The 11,828-nt window shown below is 46.7% G+C and overlaps 2 protein-coding genes across 2 annotated transcripts; one reads left to right on the top strand and one right to left on the bottom strand.

Annotated features, from left to right (window-relative positions):
- Positions 1-402: 402 nt before the first annotated feature.
- Positions 403-5,266, top strand: LOC123151492 (uncharacterized). Its single transcript, XM_044571186.1, has 5 exons — positions 403-786; positions 1,217-1,320; positions 1,832-2,008; positions 2,477-4,398; positions 4,764-5,266. Exons 1-5 carry the CDS (start codon positions 650-652, stop codon positions 4,911-4,913), a joined length of 2,490 nt encoding a protein of 829 aa, XP_044427121.1. The 5' UTR covers positions 403-649; the 3' UTR covers positions 4,914-5,266.
- A 996-nt stretch (positions 5,267-6,262) lies between these two features.
- LOC123151542 (transcription termination factor MTEF18, mitochondrial) lies at positions 6,263-8,991 on the bottom strand. The gene has a single exon (XM_044571235.1). The coding sequence runs from the start codon at positions 8,714-8,716 to the stop codon at positions 6,818-6,820; it is 1,899 nt and encodes a 632-aa protein (XP_044427170.1). The 5' UTR covers positions 8,717-8,991; the 3' UTR covers positions 6,263-6,817.
- Positions 8,992-11,828: the final 2,837 nt, after the last annotated feature.

Raw genomic sequence — 11,828 nt, 5'->3', positions numbered from 1 at the left:
ATCCATACATGCCCCCTTCACGGTTAGACACACCCACAAACATCCAAGCACCGATATTTCCTTTAAAAACATATAAATGTATTTTATGAGAACTACATTAAAGAACAAGAAAATGCCAATAAGCCTAGCCACCTTGCCAATCACCACTCTCCTAGTCATCATCATCATCCATCACCTCTCTCTTACCAACTGCTCTACTGCCAATAGAGAACAAAATCCTCAACCTCTTCTATAGATTCTCTCTCCTATTAAAATAAATAAATTTAAAAAACCACCATAAATGAGAAAATAATAAGAGGGAGACCTTCCCTTCTTCTCCTCCGGCCTAACCCACCCCACCCCCCTCCCCTCTCCTCCAAGCATCCACCGTCCCGGCCAAATCAGCCCCCTCCCCCAGCTCAAGCAAGAACGCCATTCCCGCGGATACAGAAGAGGAGAGGAGAATTCACCTCCCCCTAACCTCTCCATCCCCCAAAATCCTCCGAAAACCTAATCCTCGTCCCCGGAAAGATCCTCCTTTTCTTGGTTTCCACTTTGCTACAGATAAACAAAGCTATATATAGCGTTTTGGCCACGTTTCTTGGCTTCCGTTGTGGGTTGTTGTTAATTCGAGGGAGTCCAATTCGCCTGCGACTGAAGGGGCCCGGCCATGGCGGAGGAGGAGAGGCGGCGGCGGTTCTCGAGTCTACGCAGCGTCCGGTGGCGGGTCGATCTCGGCATCCTGCCGGCGTCGCCGGAGGCCTCCGTCGAGGAGCTCCGCCGCGCTGCCGCCGATTCGCGGCGGAGGTGAGCCCGCCATCCTTGTTCCCGGGTGTTTGCTGGTGTTTTGTCCTTTTGCGGCAGGAATCTGCTCTGCTCTGTTTTTCCTGCTTACCTGGCTCGTTCTTGTTATGCTTTCATTTGATTCTTGCGCGGTCAGGCGTTGATTTCGTCCAGATGGTTGTGTTTGTTAGCAAATTAATGCAATCACCGGCTGCTAATGCATCTGATTTGGTTGTGGTCGTATGAATATAGCTCGTCGATTGCTAGATTTCTGGTTCTGTCGGTGTTATCGTGCACATGGCCACATGCCATGTTTGTTTCATGAGATGAAATTTCGGCGAGAGAGATTGGTGCTGTTACTGATCTATAAGTGATTGGGGCAAATGAATTTTGCTCCTTGCTATTTCTTTCTACCTAAGAATGACATGTTAAATTTGATTCATGTTTGTTGTAGGTATGTTAGTTTGAGGCGCCGTGTTCTGGTAGACCCTCATCTTCCAAAGAAGGAGGCTAGATCACCTAACCTCATCGTGGACAACCCGCTCTCTCAGAACCCAGGTATTTGATCCTAAACATTATCTTGTGAATTGTGATGATTACATGGTAAACAAATTACAAGGATGATATCTTTGAACATGGATGACTTGTTATCTACCGCAAACACTTGCGTGATCACTTACCATCACAGATTTGCACTGCAAAGTGTTTTCCTGAATTTCCATGGGTTGTGACGCACTTCATTTATTAAACGATGAGCGGTGCTTGACAAGTGTTATTTAACACATTAAGATATATAAATGTGTACTCTTTTTATTAATTTATTATTGTTCATAATTATTTATTAGGGCTCTTTTCTACTGGTATAATTACTGGTGTTTTAGCTATGCTAGTGCCTAAGAGGCGGGATGAAACCTATTATTCAGAGTGTGAATAGTTTGCTCACACAAAAATGTATACTTTTTTCTATGATGTTATGTAACAAAAGCCTCCAGGTGTTGCTTGACACTTTGTGCGACAGCTCTGATTCCAAGTTTCCATCTTGATATTTTTATTTAACTTCTTTCTGCAGAGAGTAGCTGGGGTCGGTTTTTCAGAGGGGCAGAGTTGGAGAAGACTGTGGACCAAGATTTGTCTCGCTTGTATCCCGAAGATGGTAGTTACTTCCAAACACCTACTTGCCAGGCCATGCTGCGTAGGATACTGTTAATGTGGTGTCTTCAGCATCCAGAGTATGGTTACCGCCAAGGTAAGAAACTCCTTCCGCATGTAGAAGAAACAAAGTTCTCAAGTTATTGCAAGGAATCTGGTTTGCTTTCTCCTTTCAACTGAGAACTTCATGGGTCTAAAATCATCTAGGGCTGTTAATCTTTGCATGGTAAAAGTTACCATTTTATAAAACAAGAGTATAAATATCTTAAGATGGCATTGTTAAAGCATATTAATTAGTTCATGGGTCTAAAATCATCTAGGGCTGTTAATCTTTGCACGGTAAAAGTTACCATTTTATAAAACAAGAGTATAAATATCTTAAGATGGCATTGTTAAAGCATATTAATTAGCTCTGAGATCTCTTAATAGCAATGCCGGGTAGCACCAAAGTATCTTTACATTAAGTATTTGACTAAGTAGCATGGCCACTTCAGTATATCTTTTCATTTGTATTTTCTTGTTTAATTGCTGAATATGGCATGACATATGGCTCATCTTGTCACAGGAATGCATGAGCTATTGGCTCCACTTGTGTATGTTCTTCAGGTCGACATTGATAAACTATCGCAAATACGAAAACTCCATGAAGACTGCTTCAATGATGATTTTGTTGGAGTACCTTTTCCAGATACTGATATGGTTTTTAGTTATAAACCTAGAAAGGACCCAAAGTGGCATTCAGGAACTGACAATGAAAATGATTCTGAAAGTGCTTCCAGAGCTAACAGTCTTGATGAGCTTGACTCAGATACAAAAGAAATAATTTTACTTAGTGATGCATATGGAGCTGAAGGTGAACTAGGCATTGTATTATCTGAAAGATTCATGGAGCATGATGCCTATGCCATTTTTGATGGTTTGATGGATGGGGGTGGCGGAGTGGTTCGCATGGCAGAATTTTACTCTCCATCCAGTGTTGGATCTAGCTCAAGTCTACCGCCTGCTATTGAAGCCTCCTCAGCATTGTATCATTTGCTTTCCATTGTTGAGCCATCTCTTCATAACCATTTCATTGAGCTGAAAGTGGAACCTCAGTGGTTTGCACTTCGTTGGCTGAGGGTTTTGTTTGGACGAGAATTCGGCCTCAGTGATCTCTTAGTAGTATGGGACAAAGTCTTCGCCTGTTCCAATAGTATGCTGCTAAATAGTGATGAGGAATATAGCTTTCGGATCTTGTGTTCAGATAGAGGGGCATTCATTGCAGCTATGGCAGTCTCTATGCTTCTTCATGTTAGATCGTCTCTGTTGGCTACCGAGACTGATGTCTCTTGTCTCCAGAGATTATTGAATTACCCGACGAATGTTGATGTGCAGAAGCTAATTGAGAAAGCCCAGTCCCTGCAGTCTACTGCCATTGATGCGAACACTTCATCCCCATCTGTCCTATTAAATAGGGATATCGGCGAGTATGACAGAGTTAACAGTATTATCTCTATTTCAACTCCTCCGAGAACTCCATTGCATCCTTTATCCGAGAGTTACTGGGAAAAGCAGTGGAGAAATTTGCACAATGATGGGACATCTCCCAAGGAGACTGAGAAGGGTCATTCTTTCAGCAGAGAAATAAAGAAATCCTTAAGGCAGAAGCTTGGTTTGTGTAGGACAGAGTCAGATCCTTCTCCAGTGAAAGCAATCAGTGTGAAAAGTGATGCTCAGAATTCAGCAAGGCGATGCCTTCTGGATATTTTATCAGATAGTGCGGGGAGGTCTCATGAAATTGCAGGGAAAATTCAAGAAGATGAATTCCCTATCGTCTCAATTCACAAGGAGCCTCCAGTGAGTCCCGCAGAGCCTTTGCAACCAAGAGCAGCTGCTGAAAGTGTAACTGTAAGCCCACCGTGCCTGGCTAAACTCAGCCCTCTAGAAAATCCGCTGGCTGTGCCAGCTGATGAGAGCGCAACACAAAGGACACAATGTGCAACAGAAGCTTGTTCTTCTAGCGGTGAGAACTCTCCAGTGTTCTATGCAGCCGTTGCTGGTAATGAGCATGAGAACATTCAAGATAACGATTCTGAGAGAAGTAGTGTCATTTCAATTTCGTATGGTGGTGACAATGACAGGGATGAAATACTGCAAGATGAGTCATCCAGCTGTAATCATGACGGCAGTAGTGTTCAAGATTCAGAAGCAGAAACTTCTAATAAAACTGCAGATCCAGATGGATCCTCTGAAAAAACTGTGGTTCCTAATGAAAGGAAGCCATTTATCAGTAAATTTCAGTGGCTGTTGAAGCTAGGGAGACCCTCAGGTGAAGGCAACATCGAGAAGGGTAGCGGTGAGAAATCAGATGCTAAAGATGCTGTTGACCCATCCTGCTCCGAAGGGAATTCGAATAACCCGCGTGGTAACGTGAAGTTGGCTGCTGGTGATAAGAAGGTGATGGGCACATTTAAGAATCTTGGACAAAGCATGCTCGAGAATATCCAGGTATATCATATGCAACATCATTTATTGCCTTGTGTGGTACTTTTTGGTAGTCTCTATCCTGATAAAAGTATTTGCATAATTTTCTACATCAAATGTTTGTGTCTTACCACTTGGTAGAATTGCTTGGCTTGCGTTCTGAAGTCATTAGTGAAATACTCCCTCCGTCTCAAAATATAAGGCATTTTTTGACACTGTCATATTGTCAAAAACATCTTATATTTTGATAAAACACAATTCTTCTGTATCTTTATTTGCCAAACATGCATGTATGGTGTAATTTGGATCATTCCTATCTATGTATGCATCACTAACAACGGATCATGCCTATCTATGCATCACTAACAATGGTTGCAATGTAATTATAGGTGATCGAGTCAGCGTTTCAGCAAGATCGCAGCCAGCCCGGGCCGATGGAGAACTTCTCGAACAACCTCCTGGGCGGCAAAGGACAGGTGACGGCGACTGCGGCTCTGACCGAGCTCCGCAAGATCAGCAACTTGCTCAGCGAGATGTAGCCACAGGCCATCTGTTCCTGCCCAACCCCTCTCTCTAGCTCAGCAGTCGATGGCCTGCCTGGTGATAACAGCAAGCGAGGTGCCTCGCCCACCATCTTGTCCACCGGTGCTCCTGCGCTGCTCCATATGTACATATAGGTTCCATTGGATCATCCCATTCGAGTCCATCATGTAACTAATTAAGGCACTGTACGTACGAACCTAAGGAACTCCGATGAATCTAGGTGTCGCCGCGACGACGAGGCAGTAGTTTACGTCGGTCAGCGTTAGAAGGATGTATTTTTTGATGGAAGAATTTTGTAAGATTAACTGGTCAAGGGGGAATAAATGGAAGGAATAGTTCCATTGCTTCAGTTTTCTTTGCTGTCGGCGCGTGTGCTGAACATACTGTACCTGATTGGTCATCCTCAGTCAGGTTCTAAAATGTCCCCCGCTGTGACGGGACGTAGGAAGGGGATAATTTTGATCAGTTTGTCTAATTCACATCTAGATGTTTTTAATGATGTCACATCTAACCTCCTAAAAATAACTACGCAGCAACAAGAAATAAAAAAAAAACTGGGATAAAAAAGATAGACCACAAACATAGTGCTTATCAGGTTAGATGTGACATAACTATGTCACATCTAGATGTGTCCTAGACAGACCCAATTTTGATTAGGGGTCCTCGAGGACACGAGGAGCGGTCGGGCTTCCAGACATCCGGCCGTGCCCTTGTCGGGGCATTATCATGAGCGGCGTGGTCCAACGGAGGAGGAAACTACACCGCGATTTCCAAGTCCAAGTGGCAGTGAGTCAGCAGTCCTATTCCTATCCACCCACCTCCACAGCGATTGACGACTTTGACTACACAAGATTGAACAGTTTCAGTTCGCTGCTGCCTGCTCAGATACCACAAGCATCAAGGCTCCGGGGTTTTGCTCAACAGAACCAATGGCGCCGCCTATTCCAAACATGCATTACTCCCTCTATTCCACATGTAAGGTGCAAGCAAAATATAAGAATATATCTCACGATGATAAACTACGCCAAACATAGAGAAGTTCGGCTTTCTAAAAGTTAACACACCTTGTATTTTGCAACGGTGGGAATATATATTTAGCGTGGAAAAGAAAGACATGTTTGTTGTACAACATGGTGCAACCGTAAAAACTCTCCAAACATGAATTCTACAAGAAAAACAAATGCACGGACAAATATTTGTGCATCCATGAAATGCATTCATCATGTTTCAGCGTCGGGGTACATGTACTGGGAATGAGGTATACATGATCACTGCTGCGCTGCTTACCACCAAAACTATACTAGCACCATCTCTCTATATATACAAAAATGTGTAGACGCGAATCTGAAACAAACTGAAAGCAGCAAATCTTTTTCTTCCCTTGAACCAGTTGCACCACAAAAGCACCTACCAGGACAGTGAGCCATTTCCAAAGATATAACAAGCTAAAAGTATCAAATACTCCCTCCATAAAAGAAATATAAGAGCGCTTAGATCACTACTAAGCTCTTATATTTCTTTACAGAGGGAGTGCATGACAGTAGGGTTTTTCAGATTTAGCCCATATCATACTGAAGCATCTATGATATATCCACGTGGGCAGGAAAAGTGAAATAGATTCAGCACTACCACCGGGCACGGAACAATTACTCTTTTTTGCTTTCCTCGAGTTGATCATCAAACTCTAAAATGCCAAACTCTCAAAAACATGGTCCAATAGTTTGCTAAATCTTCTGCCTGCAACAAGCCAGTTCCTGCAGCAGAGCAGAAACGCCATCCACACGACCACACTATAAATGAGGACAGATGATGTGCCGCAAATTATCAAAGAATAGCATTATGTGAGCAAATGTAGACAGTGAAACAAGTTAATTCATCAAAGGAGAGGGTGCTAATGATCTCAACTGCAAGGCATGTTTTTGGCCTTAGCTACTTCCCTCTTGTAGTTTTCCCAAACTTCAGGTCCCATGGGATGCTTTTTCACAAAATAACTCATGAAATATTTGTCTGAGCAAGCTAGGATTGTGCTTAAAGCCAGCCGGGATGTAACCAACCCCCTTTCTAGCAGCCAATTGTACATGAAAATCCTGACTTTGGTTCTTTCCACGGTAAATGACAGGCAAGCAGGGAAAGCAACCATGTCACTCAGAGTATACCCTGAATGATTTATAAGGAAGGATATCTTTGACTCGAGCACATCAATCTTCTGGTTCAGAACCTGTGGAGCCAGCTTGATCATGTTTACTACATCTTTTGGGTCCAACCCAGTATTGTTCACTAAGAACTCGTACCGATCTTGTAGTTCGTCACCTTTGCCACGGAAGGTTTTGAGTGCCTTCTTCATATCTTCAGAGCCTTCAACAAATCCTATGCTTTTCAAGAATTTTATTCTCTCACTGAATGATGCTTCAAAGGGGTCAATTTTTGGTAGCTGGCTGACTTTTGACCCTAATGTGTAACTCATCAACAGTTTCGGGTCCTCCAGTATAATCTTGCGCAGGCGCCTCTTTCCCACATTGAGATTTGTAACAATGCTGTTTGGCATCTTCAATGGGGCAGAACCAAGGATTAATCCATGAGAAAGAACAAACTTGTTAACATCCTCATGGCTTATGCCAATCTCAGCTAAGAACAGCATTCCCCTCCGTAGGTTACTTGTGAAATCCTCGACCGACACATTTGGGAAGTCCATAAAAAGATCATACAGCTCTTTTTTTCCACATCCCGCTTTTAGCATCATGAGAACCGCTGTAAATAGCATCTTTCCTGAACCATCCAGCAAGAAATCTGGATTTTGCCTGACCAATTTACCAACAGCTTCCTTAGTAAATCCCAAGTTAACGAAGAACTGGGGAACTCGAACCATCTTTCTCCAATCATAAGACTTCCTAGCAGATAAGAACTGACTAATCCAGTCCCGCTGGATTCCAATGTCATCTAGCCACTCCAGGATCTTCAATTCCACATTAGGGTCACGAACCAATACAACAGGAGTAGCAATTACGAGCTTGATCACACTGGTCCTACTGAACCCAAGTTCCTCAAGGGCCTTCAGCTTAGATGCAAGCACACCATGGCCAAAACTAAAGACCTCCATAGCATCCCGGTATATCCTCCCTATCTTCCTGCGCGCAATGCCGTAATTGCAAAGCAGGCGGAAGTTGCCGAGCAACATCTCATCGTCCGTGAGAAACATGAGATCCCGAGGCAAGAACGCACTGCACTCGCTCGGTCTGAGGCCGATGCTCTCCAAGAAGGGCTCAAACTCGTTGACAGGATTGAACTGAAATAACCGCACCAGGGCCTTGCTGACCCTTTCATCCTTCATGTCCCTCTTCTTCACCTTGGACCTGAAGACCAGCTCGGTTCCCCCCTCCGGGGGCTCCTTCAGGGCATCCTTCACCTCCTCCAGCAGCTTGCTCAGGTAAACAGGCGAGCGCTTGCTTATATGCTCGGCGTCGCTGAAGCACATGCCGCGCGTGACATGGAGGTACTCCATGAACGTCTTCTGCGCGGCGCGGACTTCCCGCCTCCTCTCCATTTGCCTGATCTTCCGATCCACTTCGTCCTCCTCCTCATCCACCAAGGTTTCCCCCTCGCTGTGGAGGGGAGCAGCTGAATAGAGCCGCCGTTGAATCCGATGGTCACTCGGAGCAACCCGACCCGATGCCGGGAATGATCCTTGTACATGCCGCCAACTGGCAGCACAGCACGGCGGCACTCTGGAGGATTTGTCGAGGGCACCAGGAGCCCACCGGAGCCGGGCTGCGCTTAATGCGGCGCGGAGGTGGTTGTTCATGGCCAAAACGAAGCAACGGGAATCGCGCCAGCTTCAGGACCAACCGGGGGAGGGGGCTCTGCTCCACGGCGTGCCGCTGACGCCTGCACACGTCGCAGATTCCAGGGGGCCAAGACGACGTCGGAGGCTCAGACGAAACAGGGTCGCGCGATAGCAGCCTGTGTCAGGGCGCAGGTCACGCGCGAGCAGCTGCAGGTCGGCGAGCAGCGGGACGAGCGGCTGCCATGGCGGCTGGGAGGACCTGGGGTTTGGAAGCTGCGGGCGATGCGGGGGAAGCTGCGGGCGCTTGGATGAAAGCCCAGAAAGGTCAGAGACTTGACGCTGATCCGTGTGTTATTTGGGCCGGGCCGATTTGAAATGGAACAGCTGCACCAAATTCGCCTCAAACGTCTGGATGAACGGCCCAGTCACGAAAATACAACCCACGCGGGCTGCTTAAACAGGCCTCAAACGTCCGGACTGACCGAAACCCCTCGTATCTAACTCAAATGTTGGGAAACACAGAAGATTGAGTCCGTGTTCATGCCGATGGATGCTCAAGTGATCCTAGGCATTCCTCCATGCACGCGTAATATACCAGATTTTTGGAGCTGGCACTATGAAAAGAATGAGCTCTTTTCAGTTCGATCGGCCTATCGCATGCTTGTTGTAACAAGACCAAGAAAAGAAGCATAGCTAGAGAATACGTCAGGTTCATCGAGTATGGCGGGTGAGGAAAGATCCTGGAAGAGTTTATGGAAGATACAAGTGCCTGGGAACGTGAGGATGTTCTTATGAAGACTATCAAAACACTCAATTCCAACTAATGATGTCCGAGCCCGAAGACATATGGCAGACTCTAATCTATGTGGCATGTGTGGAGCCCCGGATTCTTGGAGGCACTCCCTCCTGGAGTGTACCATGTCCCGCTGCACTTGGTCGCTCATAGATGAGGAATTGACGCAGAAGATGGCAACTACAACAGAACCAAAGGCGAAACAGTGGCTTTTCACACTCATGGATCTGTTATCACATGCAGAATTCGTGAGGCTCTCAGTTACACTTTGGGCCATTTGGGCAGCAAGACGTAAAGCTATCCACGAAGGAATTTTTTAGAGTCCACATGTCACTTTTATGGACAGATATATAGATGAGCTCGAAATTATTGGAGGAAAGCAGGAAATAGAGAGAATGGAGCCAAGGGTTCCAGCGCAAAACAGGAGACCAAAACCTCCTCCAATGGGATACGCCAAGATCAATGTAGATGCTGGATGCCGAAGAGGAAGCCGAGGAACAGCGGCCGCAGTATGCAGGGACAGTACAGGTGCTTTCCTTGGGAGTTCAGCATTGGTCATCCGCGGAGTGGATGATCCGGCAACGCTAGAAGCAATAGCATGTCGGGAAGGAATGGCGCTTGTAGCAGACCTTCACTTAGATTAGTTCGTGATTGCATCGGACGCAATGCAAGTGGTCAGTGTCATCCATAATGAAAGTCTAGGAGCTTATGGTGCTATCATCAAGGGGATTAGACTACAACAAGTTTCTTTTCTTTGTAATTTGTTTTTGAAGGTCGTGCGAATAATCTAGAAGCACATAGACTAGCCAAGCGTTCTCGTGCCATGTATGGTTGGGTCAACCCCATAACTCGATTTGTATCCCACATCTTGTGGAATTTGATGAATAAAAGCTTGGTTATACCCCTAAAAAAATCTAGCTCAAATATGAGGCGGATATGGAGCGTCCGGGCGCGCCCGGACGGTCCGCCACGTCAGACCGATGCTAGGGTCCCACAGGAAAACAGTTTGAAACCCGGTGGCCCTGCTCCTGCGGGCCGCGTAGTGCCTAGCTCATCTCCTCCGTCGGACCGATGGCCCTGCGTGCCGCCGCTTCTGCGGGCCGCGTAGTGCCTAGCACGGCTATTTAAGCCGACTGTCGACACCGAAACCATACCTGTCCACATTTCCCCTTCTAGTTCGCCGCCGCCGCCACTTTCCACTCGTCGTCCCTCACTTTCCACTCGCCGTTTGCCATTACAAGTAGCCATGCCCCATGCCCTCGGGTAAGGAGCTACCCATATCTTACATCGGAGCGCCGACTGCAACTACTTGAGCAGATCCGGGCAAGGCACGAAGCCCGGATCGCCACAGGGCTACCTCCGGATGCGGTTATACGAAGGAGGAGTAGGTTGAGGAAGAGGAGGAGCATGAGGACGATGTGGGGCATGCTGGGACGCGAAACTACAAACAAAGCAGCAGGCCATCCTCGATTCCCTTCGCTTGGAGTCGGATGTGGAAGCTAGATGCCGTGTTGGCAGGAGATTGAGGCGGAGCACGCCACGGAAGTCGACGAGATTCTCGCGTACATGGATGATGATGATGATGATGATGATGATGATGATGATGATGAGGAGGAGGAGCCGGAGCCCTCGTGCACGCCCGTCCACCCGACACCCACCACTGACATCCTGGACATATCCAACGACGAATCGTAACTGGGGTGTCGTAGTACATATGTTTATTTTGCATGACTTGTATGGACCTGATAAAATATGAGAGACTCAAATGCAGAGAAGCAAATTTGAAATGTGACCGGTCACTGACCCGCAGACGCACCCAATTGCGACCGCGGGTGTTTGAGAGATCCAATTTACCAAATCCGGTTCTATATGCTCTTATGTTCTACGCCCACACACGTGAGCGGCATGCCTGATAAACACACACCGGGGCGGCGTAGAGGATGCCCCCTCCTGAATTCCTGATCTACCTCGGCCATCGTACATCGTAAGAGTACCATAGCTACTACCAGTAGGCTGGTCAATTAATATTGAACATTATTAATGCACAAGGCTGAAAGATAAATGTTTATTGGCTGACAGGCACCGCTCGTGAGACAGAGAGAGAACAGAGGCAAGTGAGCTAGAGTGGAGCTCCGGGCGCGTCCCATCCGCCGCAGTTCGCTCTGGCTACGGCGGCTGCCTTGACAGCCTCGATCCATCCTGAGTCTGGCCATGATGTATTTCTGGTCACGCCCGCCCCCCGCTGCCGCCTTGCGGCCGGTAGTCCCCTTGTCGTCGCTGCTCACTCTGTCCACGACAAACACTAAACAATGTCTGCTTCAATCCACGCAAACAACT

This window comes from Triticum aestivum, chromosome 7A (assembly GCF_018294505.1).
Source record: "Triticum aestivum cultivar Chinese Spring chromosome 7A, IWGSC CS RefSeq v2.1, whole genome shotgun sequence".
NCBI lineage: Eukaryota > Viridiplantae > Streptophyta > Magnoliopsida > Poales > Poaceae > Triticum > Triticum aestivum.
The sequence above is the reverse complement of the archived record's forward strand: the minus strand, read 5'-3'. Positions and strand labels throughout refer to the sequence as shown.

Bases quoted from the DNA above. Each gene is read 5' to 3' on its own strand.
- LOC123151492 (XM_044571186.1), top strand. From the start codon at position 650: ATGGCGGAGGAGGAGAGGCGGCGGCGGTTCTCGAGTCTACGCAGCGTC. The intron at 1,321-1,831 runs GTATTTGATCCT...TTCTTTCTGCAG, and splicing joins CCCGCTCTCTCAGAACCCAG to AGAGTAGCTGGGGTCGGTTT. The intron at 4,399-4,763 runs GTATATCATATG...ATGTAATTATAG, and splicing joins GCATGCTCGAGAATATCCAG to GTGATCGAGTCAGCGTTTCA.
- LOC123151542 (XM_044571235.1), bottom strand. From the start codon at position 8,716: ATGAACAACCACCTCCGCGCCGCATTAAGCGCAGCCCGGCTCCGGTGG.